This window comes from Cyprinus carpio, chromosome B12, assembly GCF_018340385.1.
Source record: "Cyprinus carpio isolate SPL01 chromosome B12, ASM1834038v1, whole genome shotgun sequence".
Taxonomy (NCBI): Eukaryota; Metazoa; Chordata; class Actinopteri; order Cypriniformes; family Cyprinidae; genus Cyprinus; species Cyprinus carpio.
Window position 1 is genome coordinate 7,589,551 of NC_056608.1, and position 20,846 is coordinate 7,610,396.

The 20,846-nt window shown below is 37.1% G+C and overlaps 1 protein-coding gene across 2 annotated transcripts; it reads left to right on the top strand.

The window, feature by feature from the left end:
* The first annotated feature begins 648 nt into the window (after nt 1-648).
* Nucleotides 649-19,872, top strand: top2a (DNA topoisomerase II alpha). 2 transcript variants are annotated; one of them, XM_042735154.1, is made up of 35 exons: nt 649-881; nt 1,982-2,128; nt 2,447-2,537; nt 3,358-3,421; nt 3,500-3,645; nt 3,728-3,825; nt 4,768-4,980; nt 5,081-5,254; nt 8,862-8,963; nt 9,053-9,190; nt 9,483-9,621; nt 9,703-9,860; nt 11,560-11,685; nt 11,762-11,872; nt 11,962-12,067; nt 12,288-12,397; nt 12,506-12,598; nt 12,730-12,844; nt 13,036-13,157; nt 13,390-13,538; nt 13,631-13,862; nt 13,979-14,113; nt 14,264-14,464; nt 14,605-14,800; nt 15,310-15,401; nt 15,503-15,643; nt 15,734-15,817; nt 16,012-16,209; nt 16,408-16,543; nt 16,924-17,061; nt 17,428-17,596; nt 17,733-17,800; nt 17,908-18,018; nt 18,369-18,610; nt 19,393-19,872. In XM_042735154.1, the coding sequence occupies exons 1-35, from the start codon at nt 855-857 to the stop codon at nt 19,528-19,530; spliced, it is 4,710 nt and encodes a 1,569-aa protein (XP_042591088.1). In that variant the 5' UTR covers nt 649-854; the 3' UTR covers nt 19,531-19,872. The 2 variants fall into 2 exon arrangements, with proteins under 2 accessions (XP_042591088.1, XP_042591089.1); XM_042735155.1 differs by having other exon boundaries at nt 650-881; nt 16,408-16,534.
* The last annotated feature ends 974 nt before the right edge of the window (nt 19,873-20,846 follow it).

Genomic DNA, 20,846 nt, shown 5'->3' on the forward strand with positions numbered 1-20,846 from the left:
TGGATACTATTAATAATATCATTTGATCTCTCAATTAATTTATAGATTAAATATTTTTTTAGTTATTAGATATATGACAACAGATTAAACATGTTTATGTTGTACGTAATACCTTACTATATTTTTAACACTGTTGTTTTTAAATACTAATTTTAAGAAGAAATTAAGAATAAACGTTATAGACATTTTAATGGGATTTAGTACATTCCATCCTCAAACTCTCATTCTTCGGATCGTTTTCTCAATGTATTTTATGCCATTCACAGAAATATAATAACAACAACGCAAACATTTTTCTGTTTGTTGATTATAATGGCTGCATCCGAAAAATGCTGGCTTCGGGGGCAGCATTCCAAGGCAGGAAGACATCAAGGCACGTTCGAATCCAAATTCTGCTTAACTTCCTGTCTCCGGAGGTACTTTCTTCTGATCGAATTTTGAAGGCAGCACTATGACCGTTTAACCGTGAGAGAGACCGGAACAAAAATCTCATTGGTTTAACGAGTGTTGTCGCCTATGTTATTGGACCTATGAAGGTAGGCGTGTCACTGCTCAAAATCTGTAACGCCATTGGTTAAGAACACCACAACCCAACCCACTCCTGACAGTGATTGGCCAGCGTTCTTGGCGGGAGGACATATGTGTGATTTGAAATTTGAAAATCGGTTACTGTTGCTCTGGTTTGTAGGCGCGCGTGTGTTAGTGAATTAGTTCGTGAGTTCATACGTTTAATTCAGATAGTTAGAAGCATATTCTGTAATTCAGGAGGGCCAGTGATTTGTTACAGTTGAAGGCAAATCGGTTTGTATTTTAGTTTAATTTGCTTCGCTTCGTGAAAGAGGTAAACGGTTAAAATGGCTGGAACAGAAGGACCTCTGAAGGTAAGTTAATTTTATACAACATCATTATCAAAAGAACGGGACCCTTAATGATGTATAATCCGTGTTCATGTATTATGTATGAAAAATATTAGTTGAAAAAAATACATGATATTTTTGTGGGATACAGTGTCACGTTGACTATTTGTTCTTATTGTTCAAGTAACGTTACTTATGTAGAAGTTACGTTAGTTAATTTAGGGTTGAAATGTTAAGTGTTTTACTTTAGTATACTACATGGCTATCATTATATATGGGTCATACTTTTGCCGGAATTTAGTTGAAATATGTTGACGTTGGACACTAGCAAACGTGTTTTGTACTGCGTTGTGTAACATAATGCATCGTTTTTTAGTGTAGGCCACATTTTGTATTACATTGTATACTGAATCTTCGTAACGAGTTCAATAAAACTGATTCCTCACCCTTGCGAGAAAGTTACCATGGTTATCATAATTTCCGCTAACTTATAGTTCCATACTGTTGTTACAATATACCGGTAACGTGGTGTTGGTCACATGTGTTACCTAAAGCAGAAAGTGACGCTTTATTTTTTCAGTTAGATTTGCACACTGTGACTGTTAGTCTGCCATGTCTGTTAGCATTGAGGTAAGCAGTGTACTTCTGAAAGTTGACCGGAAACATTTTGGAGATGCCCGTTATCTGTTTAAGTAAATTGTCCAAAATACTGATGGCGCCATGCAAATTTTGTCCAAAATTCTTTATAGATTAAGACTGGCCTTCACCATAATAACACATCTTAAGCCTTTTATTTTCAAAATCTCTGGCTCGTTTTATGAAGGGGGTCTAATTGAACGTAATTTGATTAAATCCAAGAATCACACAATGAAGAGAAATTTTTTTAACGTTAAACTTTATCAATATGTGTTTTAAAAAAAGCAAAAACAAAAAAACTGTATACTATATACAACATAATATAAAGCAGAAAATCATTGGACTGGGTGTAGTCATAAAACGTTCTGTCCTTTGTCTCGCATCATCTATGTCTCAACTTCCAAATAAAAAGTGCTTTAGTTTGTTTTAGCAATCTTACATTGCTTCTTATTTGCTGTAACATTGTTTTTGTGTCTTTTTATTTTTAGAGTTTGTTTGAGAATAAGGCTCTCAGTAAGCCCAAGAAAGATGAGAAGCGTCTGTCTGTGGAAAGGATCTATCAGAAGAAGACCCAGCTGGAGCATATTCTGCTCAGGCCTGACACCTACATAGGCTCTGTGGAGCCTGTTACTCAGGTAGAGATCTTCCACATTGCTATTTATCAGGGCCACTGGCACCAACTGTTTATGAATAATGCATACTGCCCATGTTTCATTAATACAGCAGTAGAATCAATGGTTATTCTAAGGTGGTCACTCATTTTATTAAGGCAAGAATTCATGCTGAACTATGCTTTAAAAAATAACAGAATTAAAAGTATCAGTCTCTTTCATTCTGTCAAGAACCTGGCCAACTCATTTTGTGAAAGTGAATTAAATGTTTTCAGATGGCAGTGCCTGCCGTCACAACTGTAGAATAACCCAGTGTTTCTTTGCTTTCTCTTTCCTGTTTAGCAAATGTGGGTGTTTGATGAGGATATGGGAATGAACTGCAGAGACATCACGTATGTCCCAGGACTCTACAAGATCTTTGATGAGATTCTGGGTGAGGTTTTATGTTTTTGTTTTTTTGGTGATCTAGTAAAAGTGACTAGTCTGCTGCTAGCAGTTTTAATAATGGATTATAAGAATGATTAATCAGAAGCCATTGCTATGATTAACCAACAGCTCTAATTAAACCGTTTACCTTTTATTGTATTATAAAAACTATCTTTAATAATTACCTTCGCTTAAAGAAAAGTCAGCTTTTTAAGTAACATTTTTATTGATAAAATAGGCCTGCTTTTACTTTTTTCTTTACTTGACTTGAACTACTCAAGTGCATGTTTTCTGTTCATTTAAATATAAAAAACTAATTCAAACAGAATGCCCACACAGTATTTTTAGCATGTATTTTTATTGCTTATGTTCCATTGCTCTTTTTAAGAGCGTGGTGGTTTTTTTTTTTTTTCTTTTTTTTTTTTTTATTAAAACACATCATCCATCATTACAGTTTCAAATGTTACTCCAAACTCATAAGACACTCGTTCATCTTCATAACATAAATGAAAATATTTTTAATGAAACCAGAGAAGCTTCTGTCCCTACATTGAAATTCAATGAATCCAAAACTTTCATAAATCACAAATGATATTGCAACATTCATTCAAATTAATCGAGACACTGAAGAAACTATTGCTTTATATGATGAAGAGATTTAATGTAGGCTATTCACATAAACATCAATCAATGCACATACATAGAGGTCGTGAAATATTGTTAAATGAAGGTCAAACATTTGAAAGACAACTCTTTTTGACCTTATGTAGGCATGATGTGCTCTAAGGACTGCTTCTTGAGTATAATACTCATTCTTTGATTCATAGTGAATGCTGCTGATAACAAACAGAGGGACAAAACTATGAACTGCATCAAGGTTAACATTGACTCGTAAGTACTTCCCACACTCTGATTGTTCACTGTTGTAGATCAGGAAGACATCTAAGTCATGCATGTTTGTGTGTGCAGGGAGAATAACACCATTAGTGTGTGGAACAACGGAAAGGGTATTCCTGTGGTTGAGCACAAGGTGGAAAAGGTCTATGTTCCTGCTCTGATCTTTGGCCAACTCCTGACCTCCAGTAACTATGATGATGATGAGAAGAAGGTCACAGGTGAGGTCGAGCTGGAAGTGCATGGATTCATATGAATGGACTTGACTTGATTGGAATGTATAATCGTGTGTGGTGTTAACAGGTGGCCGTAATGGATACGGTGCAAAGCTGTGTAACATCTTCAGCATCAAGTTCACGGTGGAGACTGCATGCCGAGAGTCAAAACGCTGTTTCAAACAGGTAAACTTTGTATTATACAAATGTTTTTAAATATAAAAGTAATATACAGTAGTTAACATTTGAAGTGCATCAAAACCTTTCATCAAAGCTGTCCTAAAACCAAAATGCATTCTTGTCTTAGAACAACTTTGAACTTTTTTGATCTACTTCAATTGTTGACAACTATAGTATTGTTTTGAATATTTGATATAATATTATTATTGATACAGGGAGTGGTATTGTACATGACACTAATTTATTTGTGTTCACTGATTTATAAAGAACTATGTCGTGTGACACCACCATGCTGCCATACTGGGATTTTTGCACATTTTGTGGAATTAATTTCTAACAAATGGGACTGTAATTGTTAGACAATACTGTTTTTATTGGTACAGTGTGTTAGTCTATTAGAAGAATTCTCAACTTTTGCAGAGAAATAATGCTGGCTGAGTGGACGTGAAGCTTTTACTTTTGCTCCAAGTTATATTTGCCATGTTGTATTAGGCTTGTGTTGTAATATTTACTGTAAATGATTCATTTTTTTCCCCCACATAATTACATAGTGAAATATATTTTGTGTTGGGAAAATTACCTGTTAGGCAGTATGTTTCTATTTCTATTTCATATCCTGTGGAGAGAGAAAAAAATTCAATTAACATTACATGACAGTAGTTAACATTTGAAGTGGATCAAAACCTTTCAACTAAATCTTTGCAACTGAAATCCTCTGCAATTGCACACCAGGTCATTTTACGTTGAAGTACTGGCTGTCAGTCGATGAGAAAAGCAGTATTGTCATTGTATACTCCTGTAGTTTAGAATTCTGCGAGCAATCTAGTCAGATTGTGATGCTTCAGTTATCGTACAGTCAGTGTGATTTAATAGTGGTAACATTGATCACAGCTGATGTGCCTTTTCTTGGACCAACATGTTAAAACTTCTTTAATCTTTTTCCCAAAGACATGGTTTGATAACATGGGCCGGGCAGGCGAGTATAAGATCAAACCCTTTGATGGCGATGACTACACCTGCATCACGTTCCAGCCGGACCTGGCAAAGTTTAAGATGCAGGCGTTAGATAAAGACACTGTCGCACTGCTGACTCGACGAGCGTATGACATCGCTGGGTCTACTAAGGGTGTCCGTGTCTTTCTCAATGGCAAGAAGCTGCCTGTGAGTATATGACTGGTTTTTGCTCTTGACCCCATAATTTTTTCTGTTTGTTTGCATCACTGTATCTTCCAACCAAGTTAAATTTCCTTAATCTTTTCAGGTTAATGGTTTCCGTAGCTATGTGGACCTGTATCTAAAGGATAAGGTGGATGAGACCGGTTCTCCCCTGACAATAGTCCATGAGGCTGTGAATGATCGCTGGGAGGTGTGTCTTACCCTAAGTGATAAAGGGTTCCAGCAAGTCAGCTTTGTTAACAGCATTGCCACGACTAAGGTAAACATCTTCAGCTTTGCAATTTGGCATTGTTTTCATTTTTCAAAAGGCCCATTTACAATGCAGGGTGTCTGCGGGTCCTTAAAAAGTCTGACCTAAAGGTGACCTATTATGCCCCTTTTTACAGGATGTAAAATAAGTCTCTGATGTCCCCAGAGAGTGTGTGTGAAGTTTTAGCTCAAAATACCTTAAAATTTTTGTTAAAATTGCCACTTTTAGGGTATGAGCCAAAAGGCGCCGTTTTCGATAAAAATAACTCATGGTGCCATACAAACTTTATAAGCCCCACTTGTGATTAAAAGCTTGACTAATTCCAGCGGTCGACTTCACATTGCTTTCATGTGCAATTTTAACTACCACATTCTTATTTACCGTCATTCTGGTAGCACGTGAAGGCAGCATCAGTGACAGACAGACAATGGTAGCTTTAGCAACATTAGCTTTGCAAGGTACCAAGAAGCTCTTTCAGAAAGGCAGTTTGGAAAATAAACACTTGATACTTACTACTTCTGTAGGTGTAGCTGGATCTCAAACAGTTGGCACTGCTCCATCCTTCGGGAGCAAATTTTGTGCAAAAAACCTGCTTTATACTGACCCTCATTCACAAAGCAGTCCCATGTTAAATGATTTGCGCTAGGGTTGGACGATAAAACAATATGTATCGCAATAGACATGTAATCAATATCAATAAAAAATGCGTTCGATAAAACGTTCGAGATTTTTTTATTTTTCCACACGTGCTGTCGCCGCGTTATGATAGGTGCGTCTTATATTTTCCTGCTTTTTTTTCCTTTGCCAATCACACCTATGAATCAGAGGAAGGTTAAAGGATTATTTCCCCCCAAAACGAAAATTTCCTAATAATTTACTCACCCCCAATGCCATCCAAGATATCCATGTCTTTCTTCAGTGGAAAAGAAATTAAATTTTTTTAGGAAAACATATCAGGATTTTTTCTTCATATAATGGACTTTAATGGCAACCAACTCAGTTGGCTGCTATTGTTTCCTCAAAAAACTTAATTTCTTTAAAAACTTAAAGTTTTCAAATGATATGTAAGTTATGAGTATTACTAAGATATGTGACCGAGTAAAAAGACAATGGAAAAAAAGAGTGCCAGGATACTGAACAAAAACTAAAATAGTGCTTTCAGGGCTCTAGACTAACTTTCTGCACTGGTGCGCCTACATTTTTTTTTCTTGGGAGCACCAGCACAAAAGTTAGGTGCACCCAAAAAAATTTCCGCAAATTCAAACCGCAGTTTTACAAGTTAATTTTTTTTTTTTTTTTTAATCGCTGTCCATATAGGCAATATTGACTTGTAAATTATTAAATAACAATCTGGTCAACATAAAGTTCTTTATTTTAAGCACTATTCTACAAGAAAGGTAACTTACTGAAAAAGTGTTGGTGCTTAAAGTGCTTCACTGAGCTGAAATTTAACCTTAAAATATCTCGAGATAAATTAAATAAAAAGAAAATCTAAATTAAGTGTTTTAAGGGCTTCAAACTGAATATCTTATGAACTATCCTCCATTGCAGTCACTTGCCCCTCGGATGGCCAACTCCTGTAGTTTGGCCTTCTTGACCAGCTGGCCACACTCTCTCTAGCATCAGTCTTCCAGACTTGGCCCCTCTACACTGATTCTTATCAGATCTTCCACTGTATCTGAATGAAGGGATGCTCTAGTGTCTGATTTCAACAGCTAAACGCTCCCTAAACAGCTTATACTACTGTCTCAGCTATTAAAAAAGTTCATGTTTTGTATGTAATAGCAAAGTGATTATATTTTGTTTCTTTTAAGTAAAAAAAATTTTTTATAAATTTTTTTTTTGTCAATTTTTGTTTAAATCTTTTTGCTCATAAAGGTAAGAGTAATACATCATTTGTAACTGCAAAGGGTCTTTTATTTGTGTGCACTCACAATCTCAACAAAACGTTGTGCTTTTATGAAATAAAGAAAACAAACACGATGCGCTTTCTGTGTCTCGTCTCTAACAGGAGTACAAAAATGAACCGAAACTAACTGAAAACATACCTCACAGACATGATAAATATATCTATAGAAAGCTTTAAATGATTACTTAACGGAATAAAACAAATCGAAAACAAAAACTCTTTCATTATCATAATCCGTAAAGATGCACTTCTCTCTAAAGGCGCGTTTAATGAGATGGCGAGTCAGGATCAGCAACTTCATCCTTGCGACACAGACTCAGAAAATACTAGTTTATTAGTAAATAATTCAAATATCTCCTTACCATTTCCCCCTGTCACATTTATGGTAATTGCTTTTGCCGGTGCTTTGCGGCAAGCTGGAGCCTATTGCGTGTATTTGAACGCAGAACTGTTCAGCTGCGCTGCTGCTGGAAGGACACTAAACACCGCCGAGCCGCTCTTGACAGTCGCGGTAGCACGGTCTCGTGTTGTTCCCACCAGCGCGGCAAATTTTATTTTTTTTCATCACTAATTGATGGACGTCTAAAATATAAAAGTAAGGAGTAGTCTAAAACAGGCGGGAGGCCCGGCCCGCGTCTGAACTATGACGTGAAAATTATCCCGAAGTCCGGCTCGAGGGGCGAAAAAAAAAAAAAAAAAAGTTGGGGTCCGCCGGGCTCGGGCTGAAATGCAGGGCTCTAGTGTCTGTTGTTGAACCACGGGGAGAATTTTATTTTATTTTATTTTATTTTATTTTTTTGTCGCACCATTGAGAAATTGATCACACTCTAGAGTCCTGGCTTTATTTAAAAAAAAAAAAAATTATTTCAAACATCAGTTTTCAATATTTTATGTATGCTTGGTAACAGCTCAAATACAAGAATTTCACTCAAGATGGTGCACACTTTTAGAATAAAGGTAAAGAAAGGTTAGAAAAAAAAAGGTAAAAATGCCCATAAAACTTGCTGAATATTTATTTCTATCACTGCTGTGAACTGACCACACAGAATACTGTATAAAGAATATCAAAAAATTCAGGAGTCAGCTGTCCACGGTAGTCCTTAAGATATCAACACAGTAACACATTCAGCAAAATATCATCTAATTATCATTATCAAGAAAATCCCAGAAAATCATCAAGATATATATTTTTTTGTCAATATCGCATACCCCTAATTTGTTACTTAAATTATATCATTTTTAAAATCATTTAAATTATGTAAATTATGCTTTTTTTTTTTACAGTAATTTTACAATTTAATATGGTACTATAGACATTGTCCTACCACGCTCATATGGTATTATTTTTATTTGTGCAGGTCTTAATGTCTTAAAGTCTTAAATTTGAGCTTAAAAATCCTGCAGAAACCCTGATAAATGTAAGAGCTAATGATAATAGGATGGGAAAGATACTGTTGCTTTTTCCACCTCAAACTGATAAACAAAGACACTGACAGCCACTCTAAATCTATCTGACTTTAACTGAATATTTGCATAACAATATCAATTGGTGTGGATAGATGCTGTGGTGGTGTTTTTGTAGGAGCCTTAACTGGGTGGCTATCTGAAACTCCATTAAATGTTGTTGACCTGTAAATGTGGATCAACATCTTTCTTGGATACTTTTGACAGTGGAAAATGCTTTAAATATGATGTTGTGTGTTTCAGGGTGGCAGACACAGTGACTATGTTGCAGACCAGATTGTGTCCAAACTGATTGAAGTGGTGAAAAAGAAGAACAAGGCTGGAGTGGCTGTCAAACCTTTCCAGGTACATCCTGGTGTTTATTAAAACCTCAAAGATTATGGCAGTGTAATTTTGTGGTCAGATGTAAAGTGCTGGTTGGACTCTGTGTGCAGGTGAAGAACCACATGTGGTTGTTTGTGAACTGTCTGATTGAGAACCCCAGCTTTGACTCTCAGACCAAAGAGAACATGACATTACAGCAGAAGAATTTCGGTTCCACCTGCTCTCTGAGTGAAAAGTTTGTTAAACAGGTGAGAAATGTGACTCTTAAACCATCTTGAATTGCCCGGACCATGCTGTATAATTTGGTTTTAATGCTCCTCTTTCTAATATTTGATGAATTGCTGGTGCCATGATTTAGTTAAACAATTCCAAATTGGTGATTGGTATGCACTGGTGAAGTTGGTATCAAGCACTGTTAAATTTTACTCTTATTGGTACCATTTACTGAAATGTTGATATTAATTTGTCACTTGTGAATTAAGATGTTTTACAGCTGCATAAACTTCTGAGCTAATTCACCCACCTGTGTCTTGTTTGTAGGCTAATAACTGTGGAATCGTGGAGAGCATTATGAACTGGGTGAAGTTTAAAGCCCAGGCTCAGCTCAATAAGAAATGCTCTGCTGTCAAACACACTAAGATTAAAGGAGTACCCAAGCTGGATGATGCCAACGATGCAGGTAACAAGGTTTATTTTGCTGTTCAAATATTAAAACACTTTCAGCCTGGATGTTAATTTTAGGATTGCTGGTTTGTTTCAGGTGGGAAGAACTCCACTAGCTGCACTCTAATCCTGACAGAAGGAGACTCGGCCAAAACTCTGGCCGTGTCGGGTCTGGGTGTGGTGGGACGTGACCGCTACGGTGTCTTCCCTCTGCGTGGTAAAATGCTCAATGTTCGAGAGGCATCACACAAACAGGTCAGTAGATTCAAAAGCATTTTGAGTGCTTCATGGTAGGGCTGGACCATTAATCGAAAAGAAATCGAAACTGAAAATCAGAACCTTTAACCAATGTTATTTTCCCATGCCGGTTTTTTTTTTTTTTTTTTTTTTTTTTTGTTTACAGTAGCATGTTTGCATGGCAAGTTTTGTATTTGACGAGAACATGGTGGAGGCATTCTGCACTGTGCTTTTTTTAAAAAAAACATTCCTGAGCACTGCATCTTGCAGTTTAAGACGCAAACACATGTTCTGTGTGAATGGCCATTAAGAACCTAGAGTAAATACTTGAGCATTTAGAGTGACAGAACAAGATCACTGAGATGGTGTCCTGCTCTTTCTCTTAATCAGCAGTATTGTATTTACATTCATTATTTAAAACATTTGTTTACAGGAGATGCCAGATATTATTTAAGTTTTCTATCTACTTTTGACAGTGCATTATTTATTTGGTTTTGTTATTTTATTATTTTGTTTCAAAAACAAACACTTCTTCAGTCCATGAACGTTTCTCCCATTTAATGTGTGCAATGTCATCTGACAGTCTGAATCGTCTGTCACAGCAAATCAACACATGCTGTTGTGAATAATTAAGTGAAGCGTCTTCTCATAGGATAAGAACACGCAGTCTCATGAATAATTTAATAGACACCGACGCGTCATCGATGTACTTTAGTCCATTGCCACGTCACAAATTGTGACGTCAATACAATGTAGATTTTAAACCCGGAAGATGAAAATAGCGCGCAAAAGCTTCAAATGAACCAGTTTTCTCCAACAGTTAAAATGATTGGATGCTAACATTGTGCTCTGATGTGCAACACAAACACCTCTGCTAAAATCTCAGAAAAAGTAGTCTGGGTTTCATGACCTTTTAAAATAATATTGATTTACAAGAGTTGTAAGTTATTTTCTACTTTTATTTATATATATATATATATATATATATATATATATATATATATATATATATATATATATATATATATATATATATATATATATATATATATATATATATATATAATTTTTTTTTTAATAAAATTTTACAGGAAACTTGCTTTTTACAATAAAACTGAAATGTGACTTTTTCATAAGACGTCTTCATTTTAAGCAAGGTCTGATTTTAATTATTCGACTTATTCAACAAATAACCACAAATTTGTTTCCTTAAATTATTTTAACATCACAAAGGAATACACTTTCATTAGAGGAAAAAAAAAACTATCCCACCTTTAATAGTTTAATTTTAGTATAACTTTAATAGTAGTATATTTACAGTATAAACTTTTAATGAACAATGAAGGCAAGAAAAGTCGATCAGTAATTGTAATCGAGTTGGTGCCCATAGCCTTGTGGTTAGAGCGTCCACATATAGCACAACTGCGCTCATGACAACCCGAGTTCAAATCCCGCCTAGAGGTCCTTTGGCGATCCTGCTCCCCTCTCTCATCTCCTCCCAGTGCTGTCCTGTCAGCTCTTCACTGTCCTCTCATAATAAAGGCGTAAAGAAAAATACAAAAACATAACTTTAAAAAATAAAGTGTGTGTGTATATGTGTATATATAAGGTAGAGTGTTCAATTAATCAAGGTTTTGATTTCAGGTCATATAGCCCAGTCCCAGTTCATGGGGTTGTATCAATTACAGACACCACAAAAGCAAACTTTTTTTTGCAGATCATGGAGAATGCTGAGATCAACAACATCATAAAGATCCTGGGTCTGCAGTACAAGAAGAACTACAGTGACCCTGAGTCACTCAAGAGCCTGCGCTACGGCAAGCTCATGATCATGACAGATCAGGTCAGACTCTACACAGTGTGCCTGTTACAGAATATAAGGTGTAGTTTGTGTGTATAATGATGGATGATTTCTGCAGGATCAAGATGGATCTCACATTAAAGGTCTTCTCATCAACTTTATCCATCATAACTGGCCGTCACTGCTGCGCCACAACTTCCTAGAAGAGTTTATCACACCTATCATCAAGGTAGATTCCAGCTGCCCTTGTCATCAACAATATACAAAAATGCTTGTTGTGGAAACGTTTCAATGACTGCTGGTGTTGTCGCTCTCTAGGCATCCAATAAGAAGCAGGAGCTTGCTTTCTACAGTATCCCAGAGTTCAATGAGTGGAAGGAGAAACAAAGTAACACCAAATCCTGGAAGATCAAATACTACAAAGGTTTGTCTCAAACACCTGTGGTAGTACACTGGCAAACGTAAGCAGTGTTTTTACTCTGTCCTCCTTATGTGTTCAAGTGATGTAGAAAGTGAAGGGGGCACAGATTGGGTCACCAGCACACTGGGTGTTTGCAATAACATTTGAAAGTGGTTCTAAAACATGCATGTATACATGGTCATTTGCAAATATCTCATGTAGTTTTCTATCTGCCACTCTCCAGGTTTGGGTACCAGCACATCTAAGGAGGCCAAAGAGTATTTTTCGGATATGATGAGACACCGAATCCCTTTTAAGTACTCTGGGCCGGCTGATGATGAAGCTATCACCCTGGTAACCATGTCTCAGTTTGAATTTCCAGTGGACACAATCAAACAACTTTGAATATACAATTAAGTTTCCTAAAGATGATATTTATGACTTGTTTTTGTCTGTCTGCAGGCCTTTAGTAAGAAGATGGTAGATGAGAGGAAGGAATGGCTGACCAGCTTCATGATCAACAGACGTCAGCGCAGAGAACACAACCTGCCTGAGGTGCCAATACCCTAAAAAAAAAAAAAAATCAATGTGGAGTTTTTTTTTTGTTTTTTTTTTTTAAATGGGAAATATAGTTTATAGACTTGTGTGCCACTAGAAAGCACAATCTTGTTTTCTGCTTTGTGCAGGAGTACCTGTACGGACAGGAAACCACATCCCTCACCTACCATGACTTTATCAATAAAGAGCTTGTGCAGTTCTCCAACTCTGACAACGAGAGATCAATCCCCTGCTTGGTGGATGGTGAGAAACCTGAATTTTTCTTGTATAGTTTTATATGCTAACAAAGGGTAAAATGATGCAATTATGCTGCTTGTATAAGATTAACTAAAATCTAGCATTGCATGTATCATTCATGGTCAAGACAATCCCAGAATACAAGCAAAGAACTACTGAGCAAAGATGCAGAGAAGTAATATGTATGTATGTTTCAGGTCTCAAACCAGGCCAAAGGAAAGTGCTTTTCTGCTGTTTTAAGAGGAATGATAAGAGAGAGGTGAAAGTGGCTCAGTTGGCTGGATCAGTGGCTGAGATGTCAGCATACCACCATGGAGAGGTGAGGGCTTTTGTTCCACTCACCTCATTCATTGTTTAGTCTGTATATGGAAAATCTTGTCACATTGCTTTTTGTTTTTAGCAAGACACTACCCCACTATAAATATGAACACACATTCAGTGAAATCGAGCTAATATGTCTCTATTAAACTACTGGCATGACTATAATATGAAACTAATGAACCTGGTAGCTTTCACATGTTACAACTATTTCAATGTTTTTCTATCCACAGGTCTCTCTGATGATGACCATTGTGGGTCTTGCTCAGAACTTCGTGGGCAGTAATAATTTGAACATGCTTCAACCTCTGGGTCAGTTTGGCACACGTCTGCATGGAGGCAAAGACTCTGCCAGCCCCAGATACATCTTTACTATGCTCAGGTACACAGATGCACACGGCTAATGTTTATGGCTAACAAATAAAAATTTTATAACTAGTAAAGTAAAACAAAATCGTTTTTGATTATTCTCAGTCCACTTGCTCGTCTGCTGTTCCCTGCTGTGGACGATAACCTGTTGAAGTATAACTACGATGATAATTTGCGAGTGGAGCCAGAGTGGTACATACCCATCATCCCTCTGGTGCTGGCTAATGGAGGTGAGGGCATCGGCACCGGATGGGCCAGCCGCATCCCCAACTATGACGTGAGAGAGATCATCAACAATATTCATCGCATGCTCAATGGAGAAGATCCACTTCCCATGGTAAAAATAAATTCATGTTTTAAATTTAATTACCATCAATGCATAGTTGTTTTCATAATGCATATTGTTCTAAACCAGAACTGGTTGATGTACTCATTTTGCCCATTTATGTCTAGCTGCCAAGCTATAAGGGGTTCAAAGGCACCATTGATGAATTGGCGAAGAATCAGTATGTGAATAATGGAGAGGTGGCCATCATTGACTCTACCACCATTGAGATTACTGAACTGCCAATCAAAACCTGGACACAGGTGTGTGAAGATTTGATACTTTCTTTAGGAAGTTTATTTATGTCTCCTTTCCTATTGAGCACGAGCAGAAAATTATGCCGGTCAGTTCAGCAGATAAAAATAACAAACATTTTCTTTGGAATAAATGATGAATAACATGACATCTTTCAGACCTATAAGGAGAATGTTTTGGAGGCGATGCTGAACGGCACGGAGAAGGTTCCATCTTTAATCACAGACTATAAGGAGTATCATACAGACACCACAGTGCGTTTTGTCATTAAGATGACAGAGGAGCGCCTGAGAGAGGCTGAGGCAGCTGGACTACACAAAGTCTTCAAACTACAGAATCTGCTCACCTGTCACTCCATGGTGAACAGCACACACCATATACTTAATGTCGCAATATTCATCCTTTAAAAAATGCATACTATTTTTTTTTTTTTTTTTTTTTTTTTTTTTTACCCAATTTTAAAACATTTGTTGTCTGTATCATTCTCATTCCCATGCAGGTGTTATTTGATCATGTGGGTAGTCTGAAGAAGTACGAGTCTGTTCAGGACATCTTGAAGGATTTCTTTGAGCTCAGAATGAAGTATTACGTCCTCAGGAAAGACTGGCTGCTAGGTATGCTGGGGGCTGAAAGTGCCAAACTTTCCAACCAGGCCCGATTCATTCTGGAGAAGATCCAGGGCACACTGGTCATTGGTGAGACATGCTTTATTTTCTCTCTTTGTGTTTGGTTTCACACCACATGCAGAAGCGGCACGTATTGCCTTGTGCCATACACTGACCTCAACACATTACAAGTGCATTTTTAACCTATTTGTCTGCTATCAACACATTGGATTGAGCTACTAAAAACTGAATGAAGGCCTCCTGTTCGTTTTTGTAAGAAAAAAATATCTATATTTAAAAAATGATAAACGCGTTTCTCACACTACTGCTAGCTGTCATACACGCAAGCCATTCCGGGCAGAGGACGTAGGATGTATGCACAGCGCCCGCACCTGTGACATAACCTAGTTTATTTGAAGTTTTATGACGGATCTAAATATATTTTTTGGTTAATTTTGAAACTTTGGCTGTTCACCACAGTCTAGATGGGAAACGCTATGTGGTACTATGTATCCCTATGTGTTAAAAGTAAATACAGATTCCAAAGTTACTGTCTTTTAAGTGTTTGATATCAAGCTTCTTATTTTTATTATTTTTAGAAAATAAACCTAAGAAGGAGCTGATCCGCATGCTTCAGCAGATGGGCTATGACTCGGACCCTGTTAAGGCATGGAAAGATGCTCAGGCAAAGGTATGCTCTACAACAACCTTGTTTATTAAATTAAATTATTTTTATTTCTTCCTTTTGACCTGCTACCTGCATCAGTATCATTTTCATTTTGTGTTTGGCAGGATGCAGAGGAGGATGAGGATGAGGAGAAGGAAAAAGAGGAGGACACATCTGGCCCTGATTATAACTATCTGCTCAGCATGCCCATGTGGTACCTGACCAAAGAAAAGAAGGATGAGCTGTGCAGACAGAGAGATGCTAAGGTGACTATAAGTCTGTGCTGGATGGAAGCACAGCTGGTGATTTAGTATAGCAGTGGAGTTTACAAAGGTTCTTATGCTTCTGTTCTGCAGATGGCGGAGTTGAACACGCTTAAGATGAAAGCACCTGCTGATCTGTGGAAAGAGGATCTGGCAGCCTTTACTGAGGAGCTGGAGGTAAACAAGATGCTGATCTTTTTTTTTTTTTCTATTTGGTGGAAGCTTGTATACCAAACATCTGGTACTGCAGTTGCTTTATATGAAGAAATAAGTTTTAATTATTTTAATGAAAATTGTGCCAGTTTTCAGACATTTCAGTGTCATTAGTGATTTGTGAAGTCATCGATGGTTATCTGTGTGTTTGCATGTAGCGTGTGGAACAGAAGGAGATAGAGTCACAAAATGCAATGCCTGTGGTGAAAGGTAAAGTGGGAAAATCAAAGGTGGTGAAGGTAAAGAACGAGACCATGCCCACTCCACAGGGCCGCCGTGTCATCCCCCGTGTCACCAGCACCATGAAGGTCCAAGCAGTTAAGAAGGAGGGAGCCAAACGAGGCAAAGCAGTGAAGGTATGCCTGTGCTGAATGAGATTTGCATGCGCGCATAAACCACATGTATGCAAATCTCTGAATGGTCACTGTACTGCACTTCAGATTACTGTTTATTCAGATTATTTTTGTTTTACAGCAGCAAATTCAATCTGTTTTCATAGCCAGACATTTTATAAGTTTAGCTGATCCTGAGGGAATACTTGTGTGTATGTTTAGAAAGAGGCTGGTGTGGTGATGAAGATGGAGTTTGATGATGATGCAGACGCAGCAGCTGATGGCTCTGAGATGGGACTGACTGCAAGACTCACCAAGAAGGTCAAGAAAGAGCCAGCCAAAGAAAAAAGTAAGACAGGCATGTACTATATGAAAATAAAGGAAGTTGGATGTCTATGGACTGCTGCTTTTCATGTAGTTGAAATTAGTATATAACTTTTAAATGAGGTGACCATATTACAAGATTTCCACCAATCTCATCAAAATGAAACTGGTAATGAATTGCCATGAAACCCAAATGCACCATCACACAGTTGATACAGAATTTCAAATGCCCCCAATTGTATGTGACTGTAGTTCTTAAAAGGGGAAATTAGAATTTACAGAAGAATCAGCTGTTGGTTAAGCATTTCAGAGTCTTTTGTAGTTCTGTAGCATGCAGTTTTGATTGGACTTATCAGATGCATTCATGCAGTCATCAAATTCTGATCTTAAGGTTTCATCTTGTTTTTGTGTCAGGCACAAAGTCAGGCAAGCAGACCACCCTCTCCTTTAAACCGGTCCAGAAGAAGAACCCCTGGTCTTCTGAGGGAGAGTCTGAATCTGACATGGAGATTCCTGAGGAAGTGGCTCCAAGAGAAAAGAAAGAGCGCAAAGGTGAAAATCTTCATGCAAGTTTACTCCTTTAGTCCATGAAGTGTTGGAACAAGGTGAAGGTTTTACGTGCAAAGATTTCGGATGAAAATTTCGGACTCCGTGTGCAAAGACTCTAAGACTCTTGTGAGAGAGAGTGTGATCTGATATGCAGTTTATGGAGGTCTGCTGTATTATATAGATCTCACTGATTTACTTTACAAGCTCTTACAATTTCATCTTAATATAAATATCAGCAACTGCATCAAGTTGAGACTGCAGATCATGGAATTCCATTTGATAAAAGTGTGGGATCCCTCAAAGTAAATGGGGAAAACATCCATTTGTGGGAAATTGGGTAAAAAATATTTTTAAATTTTGTCTTTGCAGCTGCGGTGGAAAAGAAGTACAGTCTGTCGAGCAGTGAAGATGAGTTTGATGACTGGGCGAAGAGCTCTAAACAGAAGCGTGCTGTCATTGAGGATGATGAGTCTTTCATCCCAGAACCCAGCGCTGCACCTGATAGTGACATTGACTCCCCTCCTCCTGCACCTGTTGTGTAAGACTGACACCACTTCTACTTTTGCTTCACAGATTTCGATTCTCTGTTATGACTATCTATAGTATTTTTCCAAAATTATTAAAAAAACAATTCTATCTATATTTTTCTATAATATTGTTTTTGATTCCTTCAGGAAAAAAGCACCAGCAAAAGCCAGCAAACCAAAAGTTGAGAAACCTGAAACCAGTAGCAAGTCCGGCTGTAAGTACCACACAACTGTCTGCCCATCACAGATCATTTCTTTAGCTTTGTCTGTAACGTGATTGCTTGTCAGCTGGTTTACTTGTTTACTGTGCTTGTTAAACTAGCTGAGACCAGCCAAGAGCCGGCCCCTAAACCTGTGAAAAAATCAGCCGTAGGAGCCACCAAGAAACCGGCCGCAAAGAAGACAAGTGCTGCTTCTAAGAAGAAAACAACAGGTGTTTGAATGTTGTTACTTTTTCAGAGAATGGTGGAATTTCATTGCAGTCTTAAAAGTTTACAAAAGGGCAGTGATGCCATAGAAGAATGATTTGTATTGTAAAAAGCGCTATACAAATATACTTGAATTGAATTTTAGTTCCCCAAAGAACCTTACAGTGAACAGTTCTTAAAAAAAATCTTTAATTTCCACAATAAAAAATGTGCAATGGAAAGGTTTCCTGGATGTTAAAGGTTCTGCATGGAGCTATAAATGCCAGTAAAGATTCCTTTATAAGAATGTAAACGCTTATATTGAATATCAGTATAGCAGCTTCTTAAATATTTATGAATGATTTTACCTTTCTAGATGCAAAACAACCCTCAATCCTTGATGTGCTCTCTAAAACAAGTCCTAAAAAAACCAAAGCCGCCAAGAAGCCTGCTGCTGTCAAACAGTCTTCTGACTCGGATGGAGCAGCCCCTGTTGTGGTTGAGAAGAAACCAGCCAAGAAGAGGAAGCCCGCTCTGAGCAGTGACCAATCAGACAGCTCAGACTCTGACAGTGGCAATCTGATGGCTCGCCTCAAGGGCAAAAGCACAGCTGGAAAGGTAATTTGACACTTTACTGTTAATCAAAATTAGTGTTTTAATGATATCAGTATTTGATAATCAGTATTTTTGTTTTACTCCTTTGTCAAAAGTTTAAATATTGATAAACATACTTGCAAATTAATACAGTTGCATGTAGCATTCAATATTAAACTGCTGTACAAATAATTGTTCAGTACAAGAAATCCGTAATGAAGGATAGTTTTGTTGAATTCTGGCCACATTGTAGTAATTAACTCCCTCATTTTAATTGAAATCAAAATGAGAAAGAATTAGTACAAAGTGGTCTTGATTTTTATAAAATGAGGGAACAAACGTAGGAATTAATTCTTAATTTGTGGCCACAATAAATGTACGTGTATAAATTTTTTTTTCTTTCTCTCCTGCATGTCTCCGCATCTGCGTGGCTCTGTACGTCACCTTTCTATTTAGGTTAAAAGTTTTGTTTAATAAGCAAGTTTGTCATTGTACTATTTTATTTTTGTAAGAATAATATTCTGCTATTAAGCATCCATTTTATTAATATATAAAATATGAATCCTAAATTTGTTAAAGCTTAAAGCAAGTGCTACAGATCCTACGGATCTTTGACAATTTTTTTTTATTTTATTTATTTTTGTGAAATGTGCAAAACTGGTATTTTGTCACAAGTTTTTAATCCATGGTATTCCTAGTACAAAGAAGCTACAAACAATAAAACAAATATACATAGTTTTATAGTAGACATTGCTATAGTAGCTTTATTGAAAAGCTTTTAATCCTGCTTTAATTTTCCGTTCCAGAAAGCAAAGAGCTGGGAGGATGACGACAGTTTTCAACTGGAAGAGAAGGTTGTGATGTCTGGAGCTCCCAGGAGCCGAGCTGCACGTACCACCAAACCTGTGACCTACGCTCTTGATTCAGATTCTGATGACTATTAAATGTCCTGAAGTATCCTCTGTGTACGATACTTAAAGGTTACGGAGTTGTTAGGTTTTTTTTTTTGCTTTGTTTTGTTTTACTTAAAGATTTGTTAAAAAACAAAGAATATAAACCTTAAGGAAATGTTTATACTTGCAGAAAGACTTATTTTTTTCTTTTAAGTGATCAAAGACAAACTAGCCTCACATGTGTAACCAGGTTTCTTAGTTTGTTTCTTTTATAACATGTTGCATTGCACGTTACATTGTTCATTGTTGCTTTTTATACATGTTGTATTGTCTTGTAAATATTTTAAATGTCCTCTTGTTCAAAGCTTGTAATAAATTTTCAGTGAGAATTGATTGACTGGTTTTATGGACTACTTTTATGATATTCAATTAAGTGAATACACATTTCTAATGAATTCCATGAATGACTGAAAAGCGTGTACTGTGGCATCTGTAGTATTGATTACAAAATCTGTGTGCTCTCATTCTGATCTCTACTTTGAAATCGTCTCTTAAAGGGTTACTGCACCACAAAATGAAAATTGTCAATCACTTACCCCCATGTCGTTCCAAACCCATAAAAGCTTTGTTCGTCTTCGGAACACAATTTTAGGTATTTTGGGTGAAAACCGGTAGGCTTGAGACTGTCCCATAGACTGCCAAATAAATAACAGTGTCAAGGTCCAGGGAAGTATGAAAAGCATCATCAGAATAGTCCATCTGCCATCAGTGAATCAACCGTAATGTTATGAAGCGTCGAGAATACTTTTTGTACACGAAGAAAACAAAAATAACGACATTATTCAACACTTCTCTGTGTGTCTCTCCAAATCAATTTAGTGCCATTTTGGCAATTCTGAGCTGTACGCAGATGGTGTACACTCTTTTGGAGAGACACAGTATACCTTAAATACCAAAGTATGTTTATGCACATAAGCAAGAAACTGCACTTATTTAAATTTGACATCTGCACTGGCAACATATCTAAGGAGCCAGGTTAGAATTTGTAGTGTTGAAAATGATGTTATCCATAATGGCTGTTGATTTAAAGGGAGAGATGACCCAAAATGAAAACTGTCATTGTACACCCTCTTGTTGTTCCAAACCTGTATGAATTTATTTCTTCTGTTGAACAAGATACTCACTGGCCACTTTATTAGGTACACCTTACTAGTACCGGGTTGGACCCCCTTTTGCCTTCAGAACTGCCTTAATTCTTCGTGGCATAGATTCAACAATGTGTTGGAAACATTCCTCAGAGATTTTGGTCCGTATTGACATGATAGCATCACGCAGTTGCTGCAGATTTGTCAGCTGCACAGCCATGA